At 43.9% G+C, this 25,950-nt stretch overlaps 4 protein-coding genes across 6 annotated transcripts in view; 3 read left to right on the forward strand and 1 right to left on the reverse strand.

Moving 5' to 3' along the window:
• spire1a (spire-type actin nucleation factor 1a) overlaps positions 1-8,535 on the forward strand; it is a 43,909-nt gene extending 35,374 nt beyond the window's left edge. The window contains exons 9-18 of one of the 2 annotated variants that reach the window (XM_083646326.1): positions 137-184; positions 1,081-1,244; positions 1,970-2,051; positions 2,196-2,338; positions 4,339-4,368; positions 5,422-5,559; positions 5,722-5,792; positions 5,896-5,923; positions 6,089-6,252; positions 6,405-8,535. In XM_083646326.1, the coding sequence (XP_083502452.1) occupies positions 137-184; positions 1,081-1,244; positions 1,970-2,051; positions 2,196-2,338; positions 4,339-4,368; positions 5,422-5,559; positions 5,722-5,792; positions 5,896-5,923; positions 6,089-6,252; positions 6,405-6,663 (1,127 nt within the window). In that variant the 3' untranslated portion in view covers positions 6,664-8,535. The remainder of the gene's footprint in view (positions 1-136; positions 185-1,080; positions 1,245-1,969; positions 2,052-2,195; positions 2,339-4,338; positions 4,369-5,421; positions 5,560-5,721; positions 5,793-5,895; positions 5,924-6,088; positions 6,253-6,404) is intronic. The other variant, XM_083646327.1, reaches the window with a different exon arrangement.
• atp6v1c1b (ATPase H+ transporting V1 subunit C1b) overlaps positions 1-25,950 on the forward strand; it is a 100,191-nt gene that overhangs the window by 51,442 nt on the left and 22,799 nt on the right. The gene's annotated exons all lie outside the window — the stretch shown is intronic.
• On the reverse strand, positions 14,247-16,438 carry klhl38a (kelch-like family member 38a; the record flags this gene model as incomplete). The annotated part of the gene is made up of 3 exons (XM_083645650.1): positions 14,247-14,536; positions 14,726-14,831; positions 15,083-16,438. 3 exons carry the CDS (start codon positions 16,436-16,438, stop codon positions 14,247-14,249), a joined length of 1,752 nt encoding a protein of 583 aa, XP_083501776.1.
• The window catches only part of fam91a1 (family with sequence similarity 91 member A1), a 34,240-nt gene continuing 31,394 nt past the window's right edge, over positions 23,105-25,950 (forward strand). For both annotated transcript variants that reach the window (XM_083646459.1, XM_083646460.1), the window contains exons 1-3: positions 23,105-23,351; positions 24,633-24,717; positions 25,432-25,583. In XM_083646459.1, the coding sequence (XP_083502585.1) occupies positions 23,280-23,351; positions 24,633-24,717; positions 25,432-25,583 (309 nt within the window). In that variant the 5' untranslated portion in view covers positions 23,105-23,279. The remainder of the gene's footprint in view (positions 23,352-24,632; positions 24,718-25,431; positions 25,584-25,950) is intronic.

Genomic DNA, 25,950 nt, shown 5'->3' on the forward strand with positions numbered 1-25,950 from the left:
GGAGAATGTTCTTGAGTGTAGGGTGCTGCTGTTAGGGAGGAGAATGTTCTTGAGTGTGGGGTGCTGCTGTTAGGGAGGAGAATGTTCTTGAGTGTGGGGTGCTATTCAAGGCTGTATTCCCTCTATTCCTCTGCAGGCGCTGGCAAAAGCATCAGCACCCCTCAGGACTTGTTCCGCAGCTCAGGTAAAGTACAGGAAGTCCTGTTTTGTCGCACCATGTGTAGGAAGGCGAGTGTGCATTTTACCTACTCGCTGAGCGAACCCAGACTGACTTATTTTAATTTATTTCATGACATAAAAGTATTGAGTAGTCACTAAATATATGACAGACACCACATTTGATGTTGCTAAACTGAAGACATCAATCTGTAAACAAAAATGTTCTAGTAATAATTTTTATTTTGGCTTTGGCTTTAGAAGTATTGTGGCAGTTGCATATTAGCTTTACTGATGCATTCTTATTGTGGGTAGAGGTTGTCTGATCTCATGGTGTTTGACCATCTAAAATTAACACAGAAAAGTCAACTTGCTGTACTTGGACATGTACATGCATCTCAAACCTATTCATGTGCAGTTCACAAGGAACTGACTACCTGATGGTTATTAAAATGGTAAATAACATTGTGTGGCTATTATTGCTTTACAAGAGAAATTGTTGGGCGTTTTGTAACGTATGTTTAAAAAAGTTTCACTAGCTGTAACTCGAGTCATTATTTGAAAAGTAGATAGTTAATTTTGTCCTCAAACTATTGTATTTTCTTAGCGTCACATAAATATCGGCAGCCATGTTTGCTTCAATTAGAGGAAATGATTGGTCGGGGAAAAGACTCTTACATTAGCATATGGCGAGGGGGCTTATCTCGCTCAACATGTGGTGTGCGGGTAGTCCGGGTACTGTCTCTGTGCTCCTAACATAGTCACAGTACAAAGACGCCCACAGTTGACACAGGAAGCATGGTGGCCAGATAGGGGGAAGGTACATGGGGGATTTATGGATGCGTTGTACTACATCATTGTTCAGAACCAAAAGATTGTTCCTCTCCCTGTGATTGACTGTCTGCTCCGTCCTCCTCCCCACAGACATGAACACATCCGATGCTCCCAGGAAGCTGGCTGGCAGCACGCAGTCGCTGGCCAACGGCACGCCGACTAAAGGGGGCGGAGCCGGAGCGCAGCCGCTCACCCAGAGGAAGAGGCTGCTCAGGGCGCCGACGCTGGCCGAGCTCGACAGCTCCGAGTCTGACGTAAGACTGCAGTCCCAATGTCGATGGACCCTTTTCACGGGGGCCATTTTGTGTCGAAAAGGCAGGGTAAACACAGGTGCAAGCAAAACACTAATGAGGGTTTCCACATTACAATCATGGAAGTTGGAAACCCTCATTAGTGTTTTGCTTGCACCTGTGTTTACCCTGCCTTTTCGACACAAAATGGCCCCCGTGAAAAGGGTCTATTGTCTACGAGCAATAAATAACCCTTTATCTGGTCGCCTTTCCCTCTCAGTGTACTTGGTGAACAAGATAAGGGCTTTACACAGAGCCTACATTTACATGCATGGAGTGCTCTGGCTGTTGGCCATTTACTTAAACCTTTGATACCTTGCAATTGAGTATTCCTGTTGCCAAGGAAAAACACAATTCACAGCAAATTGCTGTGCAGCTGTGGCCTCTAGTTGACCCTTTCTCTGAATGCAGTAAGTAAGATGTTTACATGCTGCAGTAACCAGTTTAATATTGGGAGTATGTCCGGCATCTTACTCTGGGTTCTAATAATTGGTGTACGAGCGTACCTAGTTTACTCTTAACAGAGTTGGTTTACATCAATGACCCAAAACTAGGTTACCTGCATAACCAGGTTAGGAACAGAATCCTCCTAGCCAATGAGGATGCTTAAACTGGCTCGTCTTGACTATAAGATCAAAGACGACCATCAGTATCTTGTGATGGAATATGTCTGATCTTCTGGTTAAAAGGAGGAGACGACACGGAGCAGCTCCAGCAGGTCCACGTCTTTGTTGGAGGACACGTCTCCTGAGGCTGTCACGGGGAAGAAGGGTAAGAGCTTACTTTGAATGACTTTTGACAGCTCCAATCATATCTGAGGTGTTGACACAACACTCTTGTGCCAAGTCTTCACAATGTCCAGTAGCCAGCGGTCTTTCCATGCCTTTCTCACCTTTTTCCATCTCATCTCCCTAGCTCCTCCAAAGTTCCTTCCCATCTCCGCCACCCCACAGCCGGACAAGCGTCCGTCTCCACAGAGGAGACACACCATCGAGAAGGAGACCCCCACCAGTGTCCGTCCCTTTGTGCACCCCTCAAAACAGAGCTCCAAGTCTTTGGTAAGTTCAACACTGGGGCTAATTCTGTTGGATTTACCCATCAGGGCATGCATGGAGCCTGTTAAACCTGGAGACACTCTAAAGACTCCTAAAATTCTACCCGACTTTGAAAATGTGTTTAATCACGTGCGTGCATGCTCAAATATGCTCACATTTGCCAATTATTATGTAAGGATGGGGTTTCACACTCTTAATGGTAAAACAGATGATCCTGAAATGTCACTGATGTCATGACCTCTAATCTTCTGGGAACTCGATCAAAAAGATCGATCACCAAAGATCAAATCAATATCTATCACTATGCACATAAATGCAATGTGACTAATTAGGCTGCAGAATATGCTGGAACAAGAAGGCATAAATTGGAATTAATTTAGTCTTGTCTGTGAAATCGCAAATCATAAGCTTGGGCATCAAATTGGAATGGATAACCCATTTCCCTGGCCAAATGGACTAAACCACATTGGCCGAACAGAACTGCTGAGTTGACTTCCTGTCCTGTGACTGGGCATGTGTTGGCCGTCAGCTCATTGGCTCTCTGAGTGACCATCTGCCGCTCATTTGATGTTTGTGAGGTTGTTGGCTGTAATTGAAACCACAGGACAGGCTGCAGAATGAAGGATGGAGATGGAGATGGAGTTAGTCCATTCCCAGTTCCTGCCACAAGTCCTACCTGCCAACATTAGACTGTGAGAAAGAGGGAGATTTTCTGGGGTATCGACAAATGCACCCCCCCCCCCCTAAATAAATAAATAAAATAAATAATTAAATTTATGCTGCCTCGCTGAAAAATACGTGCATCTGTAAAGGGGAGACTCGTGGGAATCCATAGAACCCATTTTCATTCAGATATCCTGCATTGAGAGCTCAAGGGACCCCTTTGAAAACGGCCATGACAGTTTTCCCCTCGCCAAAATTTAGCCTACATTTGGAGCGTTATTTAGCCCCCTTCCCGACAAGCTAGCATGACATGTTTGGTAACTTGGTACCAATCAATTCCTTGGGTCTTGTAGTTTCATGACATCAGATACTTCACTCTGTCTTTAAAACTGAGCCCGCTACAGCCATTTGATTGAAATCGGGAGATTAAGGGGATAAATTATTATCGGGAGCGCAGCAGGAGAAAACGTTAAAAATAGGGAGACTCCCGCGAAAATCGGGAGTGTTGGCAGGTTGTGTGCAGTGATCAAAGAGCACTGAAGTGAAGTCCAATGATGTCATCCTTTTGCTTGATGAAATCAAAAGAGTAATCGATTTAAGCAACTTTTTTAATACACACACGTGCTCATACACATTCCCCACCCTTCACATAGGAGTTGAGCTTTCCTAATGGCATGTCGAGCAAACAGTGGAGCCTCTGTTCTTGGCCTGCAGCTCTCCTTCCCTGCCAGTTCCCATATGATATCTCATTGTTATGGTTACATTGCTTAGGTGCCCTGTTCTCCCAAACACATAATTAGTTGTTTCCTTCTTTATATAATGCTGCAGCTGATGGCGGATCCCAGCACCAAGGTAACTTTCAGTAGATTGTCCCATCATGGGACTAGCACTACAGGGCTGCTTATCGGATTAGATGCCATAATATTAGAGTTCATATAATTGTTTATTTACATTTTAAGACTGAGCTTAATAAATAATGTTCAGTGGTGGATGAGTTGAGCCACCCCCCACCCCCGATATGTAAAGCACTTCGAGTACTTAGAAAAGCGCAATATAAATTATTTAATCAGAATATAGATAGGGGAAAAAAACTACAGTATACATTGTGTTTTTGTACATTGTTATCATGATCCTACCCTGATAAGGTTAAGGTTCAGAGACTGGTGTAACTACGGTAGGTCTTAGGTGTCTGATGTAACTCCCAGCGCTCCTGATTGCCCCAAATAGTTTCATGCATTTCTTACATTATAGCTCCTTAAGCATATGATGTGATTAGCCTGTTGGAATAGAAGGTTCTGTTTTTATGTTTGAATGTCATGTTCCCTCTGTCTGCTGGTCAGGTGGAAGTGGACAGCGGTGCTCAGGGCGGGGTACGTCACCGTTGCTATATATTCACCCAATTGCATCATCAAACGCACCTCTGAACTCTTATACTAACACGGTGTGGGGGAAAAGTCCATAATACCATCCTGTTCAACACATGCAAATCATTATGGCTCATCATGGCTGCTGAGAATATTTTTATTTTGACATAAATTTGTCAAAATAATAGATGAATGAGACCTTCATGGCCAATTATATGAATGGGACAACTTGCCACAGGAAATATCAAGCAAATTAAAGATGGCTGCAGTGTCACAAATCTTGCGATTAAAGCTAGTGTCAGGATGGTGGTCCACTGGGTTATTGGCTGTGTGCAAATAATGGTGAGATTGTATCCATGCTAGAAATAAAGAGATGCAGTCTATGGGAAACGTAGTTGTGGTGTCGGTCTATTCAGTATTTAACTTTTAGAAGTAAAAGTGAATGGTCCGATGAAGATTTATTTCCAAATGATGGTTGCTGTGACAAAATTAAACTAGTCCTAGCTTCTTTAGCCCCATTTTCTACTCCAAAGCCCCTGTAACTTGAGAAAAGAAATCAGCCGCCACATCTATTCCATACTGTTGAGTTGGTCGAGTCCAAAGTTTACAAATACAATCACTCCCATAAATATGTCACCTGAGAGGCCTCTATTCCCATTCTTCATGATTGCATCTTCATGTCAGTGGAAGCATCGTGTATTGTTTGTATAGCATCAGGTGGAAGACTTTCATTTTCAACGTTATCATCTCCTAACATGTTTGTTTACAGGTAAAGGGTGCTTATATTTTGGGTGATTCAGCATGACTGCATCCATTGTTTTTTTTGTATTCCACTGCGTTCACATTACCTGACGCTGCCAGACAGGGGCGATAATGTGTTCACAAGACACAACGATACCGCCCCCATCTGGCAGCGTCAGGTTAGCGTTCACATGGTGTGTCAACCTCATTTCCTTGACGATCACCTCTCTTGCTATTGCACTGGCACACGGGGGACATCTGTTTACTCCTCTCCATGTGTAAAGATAGTTTCCTAATGTGACGCGTCTCTCCCTCCAGGAGGAGTTCTGCTACCCAGTGGAGTGCCTGGCTCTGACGGTGGAGGAGGTGATGCACATCAGACAGGTTCTGGTCAAGGCCGAGCTGGAGAAGTTTCAGCAGTACAAGGAGATCTACAACGCCCTCAAGAAAGGAAAGGTACAAAGTACCTCTGTAGTAGCTTCTGTCCGAGTTTCAATGCTGTCCCAAAGATGGCTGGATTTGATCTTCAGTCATCTTTTCCCACAGCCGTTCAAATGTGACAGATTTCCAGCCGTTCAAATGTGACAGATTTCCTGAACCGTCCTCTCCTCCCTATAGGTTTGCTTTTCATGTCGGACCAAGAGGTTCTCCTTGTTTACCTGGTCGTACACCTGCCAGTTCTGCAAACGGCAAGTAGAATCACTATTACTAGAGCAAAAGGTTATTTTTTTTACTCTACCGACATGTAGCAGCAGTCGAGGAACTAAACAGTATTTTTATCTTCCTCTCCAGGCCTGTGTGCGCACAATGCTGCAAAAAGGTAGGTGGCTCTTGACTTCTCTTTAACACACTCTCGCTTCAAGATGTGTCGACACTCTTCACACCCGTCAGCTGCTAGATGAACACTAACAGATGGTGCATAAAGCTGCAGTTGCAAAGGCAGTTTTCAATAGTTTCATTTTTATTGTCGTCATTTTCGCCTCAGATGCGGCTGCCATCTAAGCCCTACTCCACCATGCCCATCTATTCGCTGGGCCCCAGTGCCATGGTCAAGGAAGAGGCCAAAGCAGCCTCTGCCCCCGTTCAACCTGAAAAGACCCCTTCTGCATCCGGACACAACCGACACAGCCTACGCAAGAGTGTTTACAAGTATGTCACTGCAGAACCTCCTCTTTGTTTTTCATATACAGTGTATATATACTACTAGACAAAGTCAAGTCACAATGCCACCCCTGAGTCTAGCAACAGGCTGAGATCCGTCAAGATCTTACAGACACGTCCTCCTGTCTCTCTGTCCTCAGGCTGTCGAAGCACGGCAGCGGTGACGGCAGGTCGCAGGACGAGCCCGAGCTTCCCAAGGAGCTGACTGAGGACTGGGCCTCCATGGAGGTCTGCGTGGACTGCAAAAAGTTCATCACGGAGATCATCTCCACCAGCAAGCGCAGCCTGTCCGTGGCCACCAAGCGTGCCCGTCTCAACCGCAAAACCCAGTCCTTCTACATGTCGTCGTCCAGCTCGGCCAACTTCAGACCCTCGGAGCGCACCATCAACGAGGTGTAGAAAGTAGGAACCACCATGTACACTTCTCTCCTTTCGTTCACCCCCCCTCCTCTGAAGGATCTTGTCAGGGTATAGAAATAAAATAAAAAATGTCGATCTTAAGTTGAGGCTCACCGGTGATTTGTAGGTTCATTTGTAGGCGTTTGTAAATGGTTAAATAATAATAATAATAATAATAATAACAAATGAAAGAATAAATAATAAAAATCATAAGTGACCATGAGCCCAGTCCACCACCCCAAAGTTAGTAAGGGTTCTCATACCTTACCCCCTCTCAGGAAAAGTTGACATGCTCTGCTCTGATGCTTGTTGTAATGCGTCTGGCCTCCAGATGGCAGTGGAGAGAAGCGTTTTTCAGTAAGTGGTAGTAATGATTCAGGGCATGTTAAGGGTGGGTAACCTGGGTAAATAAAGCTGCTGATGTCACGATAGTGAACCAAGTTAAGAGTCTGTATATTTGGCACAAGAGCGGGACGAGTCGCAGGATACGGTGGTTCTTCTGGCCAGGCATTGAAGTGATATTGTGTAAATAGTACCAAGTCCCCACCCAAGTCTTAGCTGTAAATAAGTTTTCCAGTTCCTGTTTACTAATGGCACTCAGGAAGAACAACCGATTGTCTGTCTTTGACAGAAATGCACTGTAGATCCACTCGTCAGGTCTGCTGGGGTAGTTGTCTGCCACCCCCCGCCCCTCCCTCCCTCCCTCCCTCCCAACAAGATTACGCCAAATGTTACATCATTTATTTGTTTTGTCAGTTTTCATCAAATGTAGAGATTTGTCAAATACGTATTAACTATTCTCTCTGAGATGACAAGTTGATGGGCAAGAATAGTGTTCTTCTGGGTGGGTTTTAGCCACTTGGTTATGATGTACATTAAAGTCTGTGCCTCGTGCCAAAATACTAACTCTTTTACTGAATGTCTTTGTAATTATGGACCTATTGTACATATTTATGATTTAAAATTAAATGGGAGAATCCAAGGTCTGATTTATTGCCCTGCCGTGTTCCAAGATGGGCAATAGAAGCACAGCATTGTGGAGTCATGAATGTGTACATGCTGTATCTAAATTGTTAAAAATCCTGACTCTCATATTCAAAAAACTTTTACTAAAGAACGGGGGAAATTATACTGGAATTTGTGTATGAAAAGTGTAAAAATCCAGGTACAGGCACAGCTGAAATGCTTTATTTTAGACATCATTGGAAAACGACACATTTTTGTCATCGCCGCACGCACCACAGTCATGCCTGGGTCTTGATTTTTATGATTTTACATATTACAAGTATACGTTTGCCGTGGTTCTATTACGTTTTTCATTGCGCCTCTTGAGTTTGAAATTCTTCTTAATATGTATTATTAGTGTTGTTATTGTCTATCTAATATATTGAGATTTTATTTCTTTTGTATGGTCTATAAACTTCCTGTTAAGATATCCCTCAAATAGCACTTTTACTGGACCAATGTATTTGTGTTGCGTTCGTCTTAATTTCATTGTTTTTTTTAATCTGTTTTTCACCTCTTGGGGTCTATAGTGCCATTTCTTAGGGTTCCTCATGGATGAAGATTTGTGTGAATGGTTGCAGTTTTAGTATTTGGCTATAACAAACAAAAAAAACACATTCGTTTGAATTGAATGTAGGCTCATGTTTTTGGGCTCCGTCATTGCAATATGCACACACACACACACACACACACGCATGCACACACAGTCACATACAGACGTAAATAATTTGATTGTTTTGTGACAATTGTTACCAAATGAGCAGAAAGCATACCCAGCCTGTTAAATGATGATGACATACTCCAATGAAGTAGTCTGTCTGACCAGATTATTTTAGCCCCTTGTAATAAGGAATGTGTGCATGCTGTACTGAGATTTTTTTTGACATATTTTTTTTAATGAATGAAATTACAATAAAATGATCAAGACTCTTATGTAAGTCTCTAATATCTCTAACTTTGGACATATTCCTGTATATGTGAGGTTGGATTTTAGTACCACCAATTTGCAGTTTACAATTACAAAGCAAGGTCAAGCTTGAAGTGCAGGCTCTCAAAGCTCAGTGAAGATGCTTGTTTTAACCAGCAGGGGACGATAGAGGTGCAGTGAAAGGCAAGTTGCTCTGATTCAACCATATCGCCCAGTGGTCATGGGGACATCAGGTGGCAGAGTAAAGATATTGCATTCCTTTTTAACTATATGATCAATATTGAATTTACAGTCAATGGATTGACAATTGTGCAGATATTTGACAAATGTAACAACTGCATAATTGGCATTCAAACTATCTGCAATTATGTGCTTGCAAAAGTTAGGACTAAGAAAAAACGATTATATCCAAGCACTTCACATACACTGACACCAGTTGTAGGTGAACTTCATTCTAACCTACTGAAAATGTGTAATTGTTACATTTTTCACTTAATTTATTAGTTTTACTCAAGTGTTTTAGAAAAATGAAGCCCATTCACAACTTCAATAGCCATTCCATTACTTATTTTCAGTTGCTTTTGGTTCTGATGTTCTATTAACTAGAATTCAGTCATTTTTGAGAGTTGTAAAATATTTTTTAGTAGCTGTACGTACTGCTCAAAACTGCCCAATAGGGGTCAGACAAAACCTTTATTTGCTGCAGCTTCAGATGTGACAACACACGACTCCCATTGTGTATTTTGTAATATACTATGTAGCATAATATTTTTACATTTACCAACACTTGAACTAATGTACCGAAACAATAAATCTCACAAACAAAATTACTGATGCATTTCAATTTCAAAACAAACTTTTATCTAAAAAGGATGGTAAGTAATATTAGTAGGATTTAAGTAAAAATGGAATCAAAGTGCCACACCGGTGGCTGAATCTCTATCGCTTAGCATTTCTAAACCACCTGTTACCCCAGACAGACAGGCTGTATGGCTCACCCATAGCTGTATACAGTGTAGGGGTAAACCTTCCTAATCCCACTGTCTATCACATTAACACAGGGCTAAAGTTACAGCCTGGGCAAGGCAATAGCGCCTCTCACATGACACAGCGGGGAAACACCTCATTTAGTATGTCAAAACAGCACTAAGGGCAACCACCGTGTAGGCGCCTCTGGGTGCTGTGATCCAAGAGGCACGCCATCTCTAGTGTGTGCTGCTGCTGAGAACCAAAGCTGCCATATGAGATGCACTTTAAAAAAGTTGTTTAAAACTAGCATGGGAGGGCACGAAAGTTATGCATGCAACTACGATTCTATGTATTCTGGATGACCGTTAGGGGCAGTGTTTAACACTGTGAATATATCTGTCACACTCGCGCAGGTATCGAGTATTGATATCAGAAACGTCACCTTGCGACCCCGGATGACATGGGCCCAGGATGTGAAAACAGTGGAACAGCCCTTTAGCGTAAAGGGCACAGGCTCTCTGGCCTGTAGAGCTGGTAAGGGAACACAGCCAAGCTGCGCATATCCTCCTGAGGGGCACAGTCCTCAAGACGCCTAGGATGTGGAAACACTCCTGGTGGAATGACCCTTAACATTAAAGGTAGAGGCAGGTCCTTAGAACTCTATGCCAGAGTGATGGTGTCCACAAGGTCTGGCCCTTTCTGTGCCAGCTGGAAAGCCCCTGTGTAGACGAGGCATGGTCCTCTCTGGGCCAGCTGGGTCTGTGTAGACCAGGCATGGCCCTCTCTGTGCCCGCCATAACAGACCGGCAAAGCTACTGTAGCTGCTGCCTCCAGCTACTGTGTAAGGACCCACTGGTCAGAGCACTGCTGCTCTCTCACCTGATTGACTGGGAATGTGCCCACGGCCACGGGTCAGGGTCATGTCATGAAATACCACAGCAAAATACTCTGAGGCAACTCTCATCAACTGCGTGTCTCAGAGCCGCCTTCTTTCAAAGGACCAACGAGGCCGCATGGGCCTATGGGCTGGTTCCCCATGCTCATGCTGAGCTGCGACATTGCAGCTACATGCACTTTTGGGGCTGCTTGTCGCTTAATAGCCACTGCAAGCCCCTCAACCCCATGGGCATGGGGCACGCTCAAGGACTACCTCATGAGGCCCACACCACTTGGTAAATAACTTCCACCCATTGGCAAAAGTCGCCTGGTGGACGGTGTCCTACACTCCAAGACTGACTGGACTGCCTACCGCCAGGTTACATTCAGATAGACGTGGGTCTGACTGACCCTTCAGGATACTTGAGAAACACTGCCCCTGCCAGTCAGGAGGAATGAAATAGAACTATAATTTTTTCAATGTCTGTACTTGCATCATTTGAACACAGAAATGCCAGAATGTTTTACTGTCACTGCAGTGGAAGTAGTCTTTACTTCACGGGTGATTCAACCTTTGCTGAAAGAGCTCAATACTCTTTGTTTTGTTTGAGAGAATCTATGAGGGTTATATGGGGTATTGCTTATAATGATGGGGTCGCTTGTGTGTGTGTGTGTGTGTGTGTGTGTTCGTGCGTGCGTGGATGTGGGTGCATGCATGCTGTGTGCATGTCTGTCGTTTAACCACACTTATGTGGGTACGTGCATGGGATAACATTGAAATGTTACCCCTTGATGGGTTAGTAACAGGCACTGAAAATAACCTGCCAGGCCACAGCCTCCCAGACGGGTGACCCTCACACACCGGTTTCTATGGCAAGGCAGCAGGCAAACACACATCAATAAACAGTCGGAATACTAGTAGGTAGGCTGTGTATTTAGCTGCCGCTTAATACAGGAAAGTTGCATACGCCTGTTCTTGTCAAATGCTGCACTGGCTAACTGAATGGGGCCAATGACATATTCATATTCTCAATAGGTTTCAACTTCGAATGTTTCAACTTTATGGTTTATTAAAGTTAGAGAACAGCTAGTCTGCTGGGTAACATTATGCCATATTGAAAACAGGATTTGGTTAGGTTGTAGGGGTTCAGGCCAGTGAGGAGGACGGACACACACACAAACACACACACACACACATGAGAACACACACACACACACACACGAGAACACACACACACACACACACACACACACGAGAACACACACACACACACACACACACACACACACACACGAGAACACACAGACACACACACACACACAGACGAGAACACACACACACACACACACACACACACACACACACACACAGAGGGATATTGCGAGGCATTCAGAGTGACCAGGCTAACGAGGAGCCATTTAACCCAATGACAGTTGGGGCTCGCTAATGTGGAGTGTGATGAAATTAGCCCTTGGTCGCTGCTCTTCTTGGGCGGGTTTCAAGGTTTCCCCACTAATGGCTTAAGGATTAAAACTTGAAAGCGAAAGCCGATCCCGGATCTCTTCCCCCCTAAGGTCAACTTCACCCGAGGGCCGGCATACAAATAGGCCATACCATGAGCCTCTCAAGGGGAAGTTAGTAACTGGAGCTGCTACTAGGGCGACCTCCCAGGCCAGCCAGACGCACTTTATGGACAGAAGAACATGCCCTGAGGGGGTCAAGGGGCTACGCGCAGGACCGTCATGTGCAAACATAAGGGATGTATCATGCCGAATGGACTGGAAATAGGTTATTGACTCAATGTCAGTGTGTAGACAACCGTACGTCTCCATCAAAGTTAGACGTAATCTAATATTTCAGTGCAAGTTGCACCGGAGCTTGTCTGTTGATGTACGCATAGCTGCCAAATGTGCCACCTGATAGCCAGTCAACATGTTCCTGTGTCACTCACAACAATCATCCCTTGGGTATGATGGAATATGACTCAGCCTCAGCCACTCTATAAAGGGAGGCCCATTTAGATAGTTCAACTGAAGACAGTCTAGTAAAAGAGAGACAGAGTCGACACCACTGCCAAAGAGAGATTCTATCAGTTGTTCTTGTGTTTTAGGGAGATAAAAACAAACAAAGTGTATTTTATGGTATTTTATTTATTTATTTGTATTTTATTTATAAGTCACACAGGGAAATAAGATATAAAAAATGTAAGCGTGTACATTGTAAATTCTACATTTTAAAGAGGTTTATCTTTTGTGCAAGTAACCGCAACACATTATGCATCATGCAGTGATGCAATGTGAAATAAATTCACTGCCACAGGAGGATGCCATAGGATGATCCAGTGATGTGATCATAGGGTTGCCATGGTGATTGTTACCAGGGAAAGAGACTGGTCGAGCACCATGTTAAATCTCTATTCCATAGGGGTCAGGAGTGTCACATGGTAAGGAAGGCAAAATGCAAAGGTGTCCACAGCCTCAGTGGCCAGCTTCTTACAGCTTCTTGCCATACAAGTGTGGTTCAGTTTGGACTCCAATACACACCAGTTATGAATATGTTTATGCACAATTGCACTGTTTTTTCCTCTCTTGGATATCTAAAGACACAGTTCTCAATTGTTTGTTCTCTTCTACAGGAAATGTATCAGATGAATGGGAGGTTTGATTTCATATCTGTGGACATGCTTCTGCACGTTACCTTTGCCTTAAAAACAGCCACACTTTCCTCTCATGGTTGCCCTTCAGTAGGTTGGTCACTGCATCACCCTTGGGCATTAAAATGCATCAGCGTCACATGTCCACATATCAACATAGCTGCCCAGAGAACCAGTGACTAGTTCTTTCATAGCTGCAATAGCTCATGGTGAAATTAAAGATCACCACTAAAGGAAACACTGTAAATCATTTCTACACAGAGTGCTTCGACTAATCGTCAACATCTCCGATGTCTTGGACATAATACATTCGGTATGTGATGTTGGAAGTCAAACAACATCACATATAGGACAGAATTATCTTCATATTTTTGTTAAATTAGTTGTGTTGGCCCAGAAAATTTAATTTCAGCAAAATTCTCCTCCCCAGCTACATTCCAGCAAAAGTAATGGTAGCAGCCACAGCTAACGTGGCCTGCGGCTCTGCCAGCAGGAGGAGCTGTCCATCTTTTGTCTTAATGGGTCTCATCAGGACGTGACCTCTGATAGAAGCATGCGGGTCAAGGAGGAATGTAAACTCTTTAAAGTGCCAATGTGTTTTATGCGTGATCTCTGTCTTGCCATTTCACAAGACAAGCAGAGCCCAAACATTTAACCTGCAACCAGATGAAAATTCACCATGCATTAATTTGTAATAGGTAATTCTGCAACTGACACACCCGACTGATACACTGTAAATACATGTCTGAGAAATTAAAGCATTAAACACCTTTAGTAAGCATTAAAACACTGCAGCCATCTGTGGGAAGAGCTTTTTTTGGGTTACGTATGTGTCTGAACAGCTGCTTGTTGTAATTGTGTAAGTAAGTCTATCTCCAGTTATCTCTGGAGTTCACAGTTCAGTTCCCCCACAGGTGCCTTAGCTATGTTTGCCAGCTGAGGTCTCCTTTGATTTAAAACGCCACATAATATGATGGTCAGCCTGGCCTAAAGTGCTGCTAAATTGGGACAGAGGCTGAGCTGCGTGAAGGAACGCAAGTCAGTTTGAGATGGTTTCCCATTTGTAGCTAGAGGCAAGCCAATAAATCATGGCGAAAGGGCGGGGATGTAAAACATGGAGCAATTGACCCAAAGTGGCTCGGGTGGTGGTGTCACGGTGGATTGGGTCTGTTGGAAACGCAGACCAATGGCAGGGAGCCATGGTCAAACAACTTGTACGGCAGAGAGCCCTTCGAGGTCCACACGTCCGTCTTGGGGTCGTAACACTCAAAGCAGTCTGAGTCCTCGATGACGTCGTGACCGTTGAGGATGCGTCCACCCGTCACGTAGAGCTTGTTGTTGATCACCGTAGCGCTGTGATGCATCCTGCGTTCCTTCAGATTCTCACACTTGACGAATTTGTTGGCTTTGGTGTCATAAGCGATCATTCGTCTGGTGTACCCTGGAAATTAAATATTCATTGATGCCATCTTCAAAGATACATCATTTAAAATTCTCTTTGAAAGTGCATCTAAAGCTGTTCATGGACATGTTTTCATGTGGAAATATGTAACAGCTAGGGAAAACAACCTATTTGTTTTCCATACATGGAAAAAAAAAGCAGGCTCTAGACAATTCCCATGGGGCCCACCTCCTATGATGTAGATCTTGTCCTCGATGACGGCAGCAGGAGCGCAAACGTTCTTCACTGTCCTGGTCTCTAGCCTGGACCACAGGTTGCGAGAGATGTGATACACCTATAGACACACCACACATTGGACAATTAGCCAACCTGTTTACTATAGCATCAAGAAAATAAGACTAATTCACCACCCACATAATATTTCTTCAAAGAGGAGTTCCTCATCAGTATACAGTGAATGTATTTTCTATCTGCACATATTGCCAATGAATTCTGTTTAAGGCCATGGCCACATTGGGTCGGCAATAATGTAGAATTGGAACTTCATGTTCATCCAATAATGTGGAAGCGAGAGGTCTTCTCTACCTGGATCAGCCTGACAGGGTTCTGCATGGCGTCCTCCCCTCCGAAAACATAGATCCTCTGATCACTGGCTGCAACTGCTGGATGTAGCACCGGCGTGGGGATCGGCGCCATGGGCTCCCACTGATTAAACATACTGTTATACCTCTCTACCGAGTGGCAGATTTGCTTGTCTACCCCGATGCCTCCTAGGACAAATATAAAGTGCAGATAGGACACACTTTGGTGGGCATATCGTGGCTCCAACATAGGCTCGGCGGTCCGCCACTGGTTGGTCTTAAGGGAGAGTGTATAAACCGTGGCACTGACTGCGCTGTCGCCTGATGCCATGCAGAGGCTGAGCCCACCGACCACATACAGGATGCTGTGAATACACACGTACGCGGCTTTGTAGAGGCGGAGGGGCAGCTTGGCCAACCATTGCCAACGATGGGTCCTCTCATCGTATAGCAACGCCTCTCGAGACGTCTGCTCGTTGTTTTTGCGCCCTCCTACTACCACCAGCGTTTCTCGGCAGGTGTAGCGCCGCGGCGTGGTCCAAAGCGGTTTGAGCTCACGGCTGCACTTGGTGCTGACGGAGAGCATGAGGCGGCGCACTGACTCAATGATCTCGGTACAAAGGGTGGAGGACTGCACCAACGGGTCGTTGGCGATAAACTGGAACAGGTAGGTAGGGTGGATGTAGCGGAGGCGGACTTTCTTGAAGAGGTCGTGGATGGCGCCGCGTCGCGAGAACGGGTCGTGGTGGATCCACGCCAAGAGGGTCTCAAACACCTGCTCTTCCTCCGCGCAAAGTCGATCGTCTTCCAAGTAGCACATGAGTTCAGGAAGGGACAGCTCGCAGAAGTCCTCTGTAGCGGCCACGTCAGAGAAACACCTCACAGCCATCTCTTTTGCCCTCTCCCTTAAACTCTCGCAATGAAGGATCTCGGAAAGTCGTATCATGCTCAGACAGTTGTCCGGATTGAGCTGCTCCTGGAGGAACATCGAACAGGCCTCAAAGAGGCGGCCATAGTGAAGCATGGACGCCGCCTGCATGAGTGGGAGCACGATCTCCATGGTGATAGTGATGGCGCCTGTGTAGACGTAGTCCACGATGCCACTGAGGACGTCTGACGAGATGCCCTTCAGGTCCACACGGGCCTGGCTACTTTCCAGGAAGTTGCTGCAGAACATGGCGCGGAAGTATGGGCTGCTGGAGACCAGGATGTTCCGGTGGCAGGGGATCTCCTGGTGCTCAGTGCAAAGAAGGACGTCTGTCAGGATGCGCTCCTGCCGGAGGACGTTGAGCTGGGCATGTAGATGGGAGGGAAGTTCCACGTCTTTGAAGGCAAAAACATCAACCGATCTACAGGCCATTCTGTGGAAGGAGGGAAAAGAGAGAAAGGCAAAATAAGGAAGAATAACGTCGTGAGTTTTTGCCTATTTCTAGGCTACTTTCCATTGCGAAAGGTTGACAGAAACAAAGGATTTGCCATTATTGTGTCCTGTGCTATTTACACTGTGAGGAGGGTGGAAACTTGGCCTGGATGTTGAAGAAGAGGATGAGTGGGCGAGAGCAGGTCAGCGGGGTTATCAAGTGGCTACTTTGCATGAGAAATGTTTTGTTTAATTAGGGCTACCTTCAGACGCGGTAAATACTGGTGACCCAGAACAACCCCTCAGCATCAAACAGTCTTACACCTGCCAGCACTATCCTCAGCTAGTTAGCACACCATGTCATTGCTCCTGCTAATTTGTTTCGTCCACCATTAATTTCCTTTTTTCTAAGGCTGTTGCTTTGGTTCAGATAGGTTAGGTTGGGGTTAGTTCTTTTAATGAATGATGGATAACTTTCATGTCCCTGGGATGTGTATGTAAGAATTTTGTTTTCATGTTGTTTTTGTTATCATTGTTTATGCTTTATTACTCACATATAATTTATTATTCTCTCTTATTCTCTCTTATATATATATATATATATATATATATATATATATATATATATACATAAAACAGTATATATATATATATATATATATATATATATATACTGTTTTATGTTGATTTTTTATGTTTGGTCTTGTAATTCTCCATAATAAATAAATAAATACATTCAAATATTTTGTATGTATTACTACTATACAGTTGAATCAATGATTTCCATAAAGAAAATTAACTCAGGTACAATTTTTGACTTTTGTTTTTAATACAAAATATGTACCATTAATTTCGCTGTCATTTCTGCCATCACAAACATTTTGCAGGATAATCAAGTTTTCCCAAAGTTTGTTGATTAGGTAACCATGGCAATCTGAGACTCGAGCACGTGGCTATCAAGGAGGAAGAATGCTATTTTGACCACCAGAAATGTAGGAAATCTAAATTCTCCATTATGGAACTGTATGTCCACAACATCACATCATGTAAAATGATTATGCATACCAGTAGAAATATGAGAACGGTTTCACTTAGTCCGTCTCTAATTTGACATGTGACCTGGCTCTAACCCTCCTCAGCATGCAGATCCCTCCTGTTACAGTACAGAGCTGACAGCAAACTGGCCCATTTATTAACCCACTCTCCAACTCATAGAGCAGCTGTCCTTAATGGCCGATTACTCACAGCGTTCTATTTTTAGCCCCTTCTCCTAAATTATCTTGATGCATCCATGCAGCATTGGGCTACGTCTCTTATCCAGCTACTCATCACTGCTAACTTTATCAGTTATACACACAGGACATCTGTTTGTGTCTATCCACCTTTCTGTATTTCTCCCCCACTCTCTCTCTCTCTCTCGCTGTTTCTATAGACTCTCTTTCATCCTCTCTCAGTCTCCCTCCCTGGTTGGAGGGTTTGCGATGATCCTGCTGTTTAGAGTGGGGGAATTTCATAGGGCTATTATCAACACTGAGTCTTTCTAATCACCCCTGCGACAGCTACTGAGTTACTCTCTCTCTCACACACACACACGCGCACACACACACACACACACACACACACACACACACACACACACACACGGTCTGATATATTTGGACCTCTAATCATTATTCTATATTATGAACCGCCAATGACCATGTGAGATTCCACAACTGGCATTATATTCCTTCAGACGTGGTTAAAGCAGTGCTGGTGGAGACCCCGAGCTTCTTATAACTACTTAATGACTTCCAACTGTCTACATTTTAAATTGCTTACTCATTAGGAGGAGTCAGACACTAATGGATGGATTGTACTCAATCTCACATCCTTTGGATACTTTCAGCGATGTTTTTAGACTTTAATAATGTAACCGATCTCCCTTTGTATAGTTTGTTAGTGACAAGATATCATTTATTTCATTTCTGGGAGACTGCCACAATATTATTGTGTCTTAATGCCAAGGTTAATTTATGAATATCCTCCATGTAAAATATTAGCAATGTGTGTGACTCCCTTAGACCTGAGATGAAGAACAATATAACATGTAGAAAATTTTTAGGAGGAACCTATAGCAATACATGTAGTAAAGCAGAACATAAACAATGAAAACTACACACCGGGGACAATGAATCACAACATTAGTTAGTGTTATATCAATATTGATATTAGCATTATGTAGCCTAAAATCTGTTGTCAGTTCACCAGCTGCACCAACTGGTGAACGCTTACCTCATGTCCTCAGTAAATCAAAAATATCCGCAGTGTCTCCGTAGACTAGGCAGAAAAACAAATCAGCTGGCATCCAAAAAGAACCAAAACATTGTCCAAAGCAAATAGAGTCAGGTGCGCAGCAGCATGGTCAGAGAGAGAGAGAGAGAGAAGGAGCGCGAAGCAGAGGTACACAACAAGGCTCTCCAGTGAGGAGTGGTTGGAGCTTGCCATGAGGCCACTGTGTGTACATTCCTGCAGCTAAGAATAGTATCCTGGGCCACTTTGACTCCAGCCCCGTCCACTCATGTGACACAGAGCTGTTTGCTACCCAGTTGCCAGCTTAGCAACTCTGCCAGGACCCAGTGGAGTGAGTGTTTACAATAGCCTGGGGATGGGAGGGAGAATCATCTGGGGGTCTTGGCTGCACCCCTGAAGCCCACCAAGGAGGCCACCATTGAATGAAAGTGTCCCAGAGCTACCGACCCTTCCCCGTGGTGTCTAAGCCCCCCCTCCCCTGGGCTGTGTAACCCAGGAAGCAGGTAAATATAGTGTGGCGCTGATGGGCCGGCCTGATCAGGAGGAACAGCTGAGAGACCCAGGGCTGAGAGACCCAGGCTCGGTTTGCCTCAAGGTGCGGTGCTGTTTGTATGGGTGTGTGTATGGTAAGTGGAGAAGCATTCACCTGTTTGAGGCCTTGTTTGCCTTGTGCCAAGGTGTGTCAATGTGCCAAACAGTATCCATGGTGCAGAGATACGTTGTGGTCTCTCTTTTTTTGTGATCAATTTTTTATTGATTTTAATTTTCCCACATACAAAAAGAAAAACATATAAACCACAAACATCTACAAAAAACAAACAAACAATACATACACACACACATACACAAACAGATTAACTCAGGAAATAACCCTCCCCGCAGGACCCCCCCCACACCCCCACCCCCACCCACAAACACACAAAGATATATTATTAGAACATTTTGAACAGATCATAATGACAAAACATACATTGTGGTCTCTGTAGTATATTTGCCTATTTCACTTCCCACCCAATTCACCCATTTTGTGTCTAAAAGGTGCAAGTAGAACACTAATGAGGGTTTCCAACTTCCAATCCGTTTAGGTGTTCCAGTGCCGGGCCCTAATCAATATCTTGTTTGCACCTGTTTTACTTCCTGCCTTTTAGACACAAAATGGGTGAATTGGGTTGGAAGTGAAGCTCATTCTGTAGTAGGTATTCAGGCCTGAAGGAGTCTGGATTCTGATGATCTCTGGGTATGTAAGTCTTACAGTCTAATAATGCAGTTACCATAGCACCCCATTTAAAAAAATCAATCGAGACTTTTGTGGCTGATGTAGAGCAGACAAACAGTATAAATGTGCTCATACTTTGGTGAAAGATAAGACCGAGCCTGGACAGAATCTGCACTTTATTTGAAGTCAGCGATTAAATTAAAGATAAAGAAGTCATGAAATATTTTCTCCTTTTACAGTCTAGCTCGACTTTATTTTTTATTTTATTTTTTTCCAATTTCCACTCAGATTCTCCAGGAGGAGATAGGCTACAGTTCTTATATATTCAACCCATGTTTCCTCGTGCCTGATATCTCCAAGTTGGCATTTCTTTATCTCCAGACTGCAAAGGGCCTTATCTTCAGCCGCGCGCCTGCACTTGCCATGCAGCTCCTGGGGCAGCGAGATGAGTTATTGTCATGTTTGTTTAGCTGCGTATGAGGAGGAATTGGAGATACTTGTGGACAGATTGAATGACATAGCTACATGGAAGTGAGCTGTCAGCAAGTCAGACATCATGACAGCCGCACACACAGCCTTGGTGGACTTTCTCACACACTGAAATGCTACACTCTGCTATGGTTACCAAGTGACAACTTAATGCTGGGCTAGGTCAAGGTGTGCATTACAGACTCCTTCAGCGGCAGGGCTGAACATCTCACAAAGGTCACTTTCCCAAAAATACTGTACAGGTTGGGATGCATGGGAAAGACTCCTAAAAGCTTAAAATCCCAAAGCCTTGATCCCATGATATCCCTGCAACAGAAAATCCATGTTTCACTCCCTGTTGTGCCTATCCCAATTCCTTCAATTCACTGAAGGACTGTTGTTGATGCCAGGATCAGTGGGGTTCAAGGTTCAAGGTCAACTTTATTATCCCGCAAGGGGAGATTTATGTGGTCATACATGTCTTGATTACAGTACATACTGTACACACACATATACACACACACACACACACGCACGCACGCACGCACGCACGCACGCACGCACGCACGCACGCACGCACACGCACACGCACACACACACACACACACACACACACACACACACACACACACACACACACACACACACGGACACATGTCAGGCAGTGGTGCCAACAGTATAAAAAAATGCATTATATAAATTAAAAGTAGAAGTGCAAAATAATCACTATCAAAATACAAGCACAGTACAATACAGTTAGGATCGAAAATTCCCCAGGTAGCCTACAGTTATCTCCTATTTATAGTGTTCTAATTGCGTATAGGCCCCAATGATTTATTGTATCTTGTTGTGATTTTCCGCTGCAGGATTCTGCCATATGACCTGCTGCTCACGCAGAAGGAGAGGGTGGGTAGGATCATTGAGGATCTGATCAGCCTTAAGAATAAGGTCGTCGTATACCGCTGTGCTGCAGACACCTGATCGACCCCAATGATCCTGCTTGCTGTCTTGATCATGCGCTGCAATTGCAATTGGCAATTGGCATGGAACACCATAACCATAGATCATAGCAGATGAAAAGATATTGACCATGACACTATTATGTAAAAAGGATAATGTAAAATGGTTTTATGATATTGTAGCCTATTATTTATTTGGCAAATGAATGATGTAGGGAGCAGATGCATTGGCTCATTGAGTAGGCTACTATTAGTGCATACTGTTAAAGCTTAGTGGCTGCATGTATACTGTAGTCAGTATCATAGATTTGGAGAGAGTTTGATGATAATTGGGGAATTTGGGGAGATAAAGAGGAGGGGTCGTGCGTGCAGGCTCTCAACTGTTGCAGGGCCAAATGCAACCAATTACCTGCATAACATATAAGTGTGGCAGGACATCTTGAGCTGGAGGAACTGTAGCTATTTGAAATCTGAATGTTTGCAGAAATTACAAATGCCAAATATTTGAAGATGTTCTGAAGTCTCAGAGACCATCAGAACGTGCAACAAGAAAACAAATGAAGTTCCAATTAATTAATTAACTGAACTAAGACTATAATATATATATATATATATATATATATATATATATATATATATATATATATATATATATATATATATATATATATCTTTTTTTTTTTAAAGAGACAATCTCAATGGCCAAGGGCCAGCGTATTCTCCTTAATTCAACCCCTGGTTGATGAAGTAGTGCTTCGTTGCACTACCTCCCCCTGACCTCCCCCGCTGACCAGGGGGGAATCGAACCCGGGCCGAGATTTGACTTTGAGTTGGAGCTTATAATGAAAGTCGAACACGCTAACCAGTCGGCCAAAGAGACTGTCCCGCCAGACCCTTTTATTCTGAAATGGTTTATTCTAAAATGTAGGGGGTGCCCTTTTAAAAGCCAACCCCCCCCCCCCTAAAAAAGGGCATCTTTGGTCGGTATGCGTCATCTAACTTGTCAAATGTGTGCCTTAATGTCTTCTGCCACATCAGTTGTTGTTGTATGCTGTATGGCACTGAAAGCAAACGGGAGATAATTTAGCTTCTATGATAATAATGATTCGGTCATGTATTTAATTAACTGAACTAAGACTATAATATATATATATTTTTTTTAAAGAGACAATCTCAATGGCCAAGGGCCAGCGTATTCTCCTTAATTCAACCCCGGGTTGATGAAGTAGTGCTTCGTTGCACTACCTCCCCCTGACCTCACCCGCTGACCAGGGGGGAATCGAACCCGAGGTCTTATCTATCTGTAGACTCCCCGCAATAATGAAAGTGCAACACGCTAACCAGTCGGCCAAAGAGACTGTCCCGCCAGACCCTTTTATTCTGAAATGGTTTATTCTAAAATGTAGGGGGTGACCTTTTAAACCCCCCCCCCCCCCCTTCCCTAAAAAAGGGCATCTTTGGTCGGTATGCACCATCTAACTTGTCAAATGTGTGCCATAATGTCTTCTGCCACATCAGTTGTTGTATGCTGTATGTATGGCACTGAAAGCAAACGGGAGATAATTTAGCTTCTAACGTATGATAATAATGATTCGGTCATGTTTGATGATGACCTCATCAATTCTCATCTGCGTCCTCCTCGCGCTCCATTCACACAATACGCTTCGACCGGACGTGACGAATATAGCCCATAAGCGTGACGAACGGGTCTTTCGAAAATACAACAAGGAAGTGGACGTTCTTTACTGCAAAGGAAAATCATCTCCAGACAATAAACCTCTGAGAATCGAAAGTCGCTGTACTCGGCTGTGTGGTGTCGGGAGGGTACAGTCGGTGTGGACTTGCCCAGAAGCCCGTTTCTGACCGCCATCGTGGGGGATTCTGCCGTTAGCACAGCTAGCTAGCAATGAACACGGACGTGGAATTTCACATCAGGCAGAATTATCCGTGGAACAAGCTACCAGCTAATGTCAAACAGGTAACGTGATGTTCCCAGCGAGCTGGGCTAGCGGGCGCCGCTGTCCCACTGGCTGTGGGGGTGAACCGTCAATGACAGCGTGCTCTGCTCTGTGTGGTCCAGGCAGGCAGCGGCTTGCTAACCTCATCTGCAGCGACAGCAGGGAGCCATAATAACTACCCATCATTAGATTACAGCTAAGCTACGGGACTGTGGCTAACTACATTTGCATCACATGACAGATCATTGGCATGATATGTATGTGGCACCACATGATGATGATGATATCGAATGCATATCACTTGTTATTATAGTATAATCACACCCTTGTGGGCTATCCTACTCCAGATAATTGCAATGTGCAAAAGATACAGTATGAAGACTTATACTATTAATAGGGTGCACAAATCCCACCTCGACAGGGCTATTACGCCAAGATGTTGTGTAATTGGAGGCGCTAGAGTGCAGGAGCGCTTTGTGTTACTACTACTGTATACTTGCCAGAGACAGTATTTTTTTTAAATATATTTCTAAGATAAATTGACTAGATCAGTGATTCTCATCCCTTTTCATATCGAGGACCCCTTGGCTTTCAGAGCCACATACACCCATCTGATGAGATTTCTCTTTCAGACACAAATCAGCAGAGATGGGAACGCTACTTGACTGTGTAAAAAGACTGGTAAAAGTACAAGTAGTGATTCAAGTTATTTACTCAAGTGAAAGGTAAAAAAAAAAGAAGAGTACAGGCTAGATGTACTCAAAAGTAAAAAAAATATATATATTTATATATATATATATATATATATATTTCTACCAGCTGTATCTGTGCAAAGCTAACACAACCTCAGGTCATATCATCAGAAGACTATTAAACAAATATCCCCAACATATTTCAAGATGTATAAAGACTATACTTGGATTAATAATTTGTGTGCTATGGTTTTCCAAAAAAAGGTGCACATAATACGAAAATAGGTGGGAGGCGTAGAAAGTATTTGACATTTGTGTTAATGTAGGAAGTAAAAATTTGTCAGAAAAATAAATACTCAGTAAAGTACAAATACCTTTGTACTTAGTTATTTCCTATCTCTGCAAATCAGAGAATATTTTTTTATTATCAGATATGATTGTCCAAAATTCATGACTTATGCTAAATCAGTAATTCTCCTACATGCTTTTTGTCTGTTTGACCCATGTTGAGAGCCACTGCTGGACTAGCTGCTAGCTGACCGACCTCCATTCTGCCATGTATCCCCAGTGTTCACCTCTCTCTCCTGTGCTTTTCTTTCTTTCTGCCAGGGTTTGGGAAACTCTCAGCGCGAGTATGAGAAGCATGTGCTGCTGTACAGTATTCGCAATCAGCTGCGATTCCGCAATAACCTAGGTGAGCGAGTCCATCCCTGCATGAGACACACACACACACACACACACACACACACACACACACACACACACACACACACACACACACACTATGCTGAACTACACCGCACCATCCTTCATTATTAGCCTAAAGATGAAAACAAGGAGCTTACTCTACTTATCCCTTTGAATTCCACACAATTTCATGGATCAACAGTAAGTTCACCCACTCTCTCATTTCTACATAACCGCGTTTCTAACGGCATCAGGTCAACCATTAAATCTCAGCTTGGCAACAAACAGATTCACTGTACCAGCGTACAAATGACAGATGCATATCTTGGATCACTGAAATGCGTTCTTGCCCTCTTTGCACACAAGGACATTTGATGAGTGACACAGACATTGTTCAATTGAAATAAACATGTTACCACTACCAGTTAAATGATAGTTCAGTGGAAATTATATCGTGATGATCTTTAAATAGATATGTACACGTAATATAATATCACCTTCATGTGATCAATTGTATTCATTCCCATGCGATATATTGGAGCTGTCAGCATGTTGTCCAAAATCAATATTCCTTTTTTTAACCTGTGTGTTTATCCAGTGTAGATTGACTGAGAAGCTGCCTAGCTAGCACACCCACGCTTCTGTCTGGCTGCATTCTTCTATAACCTGACTCTGCCAGACGGGGGCGGTATTCTAAGCTGTGTGTGTGCTTTCTGTGTAGTGCGCCACGTGAGGAAGGATGAGCGCAAGTATTACGAGGAGCTCCTGAAGTACAGCCGGGAGCACTTGATGCTCTACCCCTACCACCTGTCTGACATCATGGTCAAAGGGCTACGTGTCACTCCCTTCTCGTATTACATAGGAATCATGGAGGTAAGAGACATGCTGCAATGCACCCCCTGCAGAATCCTATAATAAGAACGTGAGGTGTCTGTCTATGTGTGTGTGAGTGAGCAGAATTGTGTTCGGGTGCAGCTATGCCGTTTTACGTGCGATCGCGCCGAATCTTTCAGCAAGTGTAAAGAGAACCGCCAGATTTTTTAATTGAGTAATTAGGGCCGATTAATTTCCCAATGCGCAGATTAATGGCCGAATTTGGGTATGCTGCACAATGGCTGCGTAGCCTCCACCGTGCGAATCAGCCGGGGGCGGAGCCCCGGCAGCTGGGGGCGGAGCTCCGGTAGTCTGGCTGCCTGTTGAGGCGAGTTGAGCCAGGAAAAGACAAATCGTATATATATTT

Source organism: Poromitra crassiceps (genome assembly GCF_964638095.1).
Source record: "Poromitra crassiceps genome assembly, chromosome: 11".
NCBI classification, from domain to species: domain Eukaryota; kingdom Metazoa; phylum Chordata; class Actinopteri; order Beryciformes; family Melamphaidae; genus Poromitra; species Poromitra crassiceps.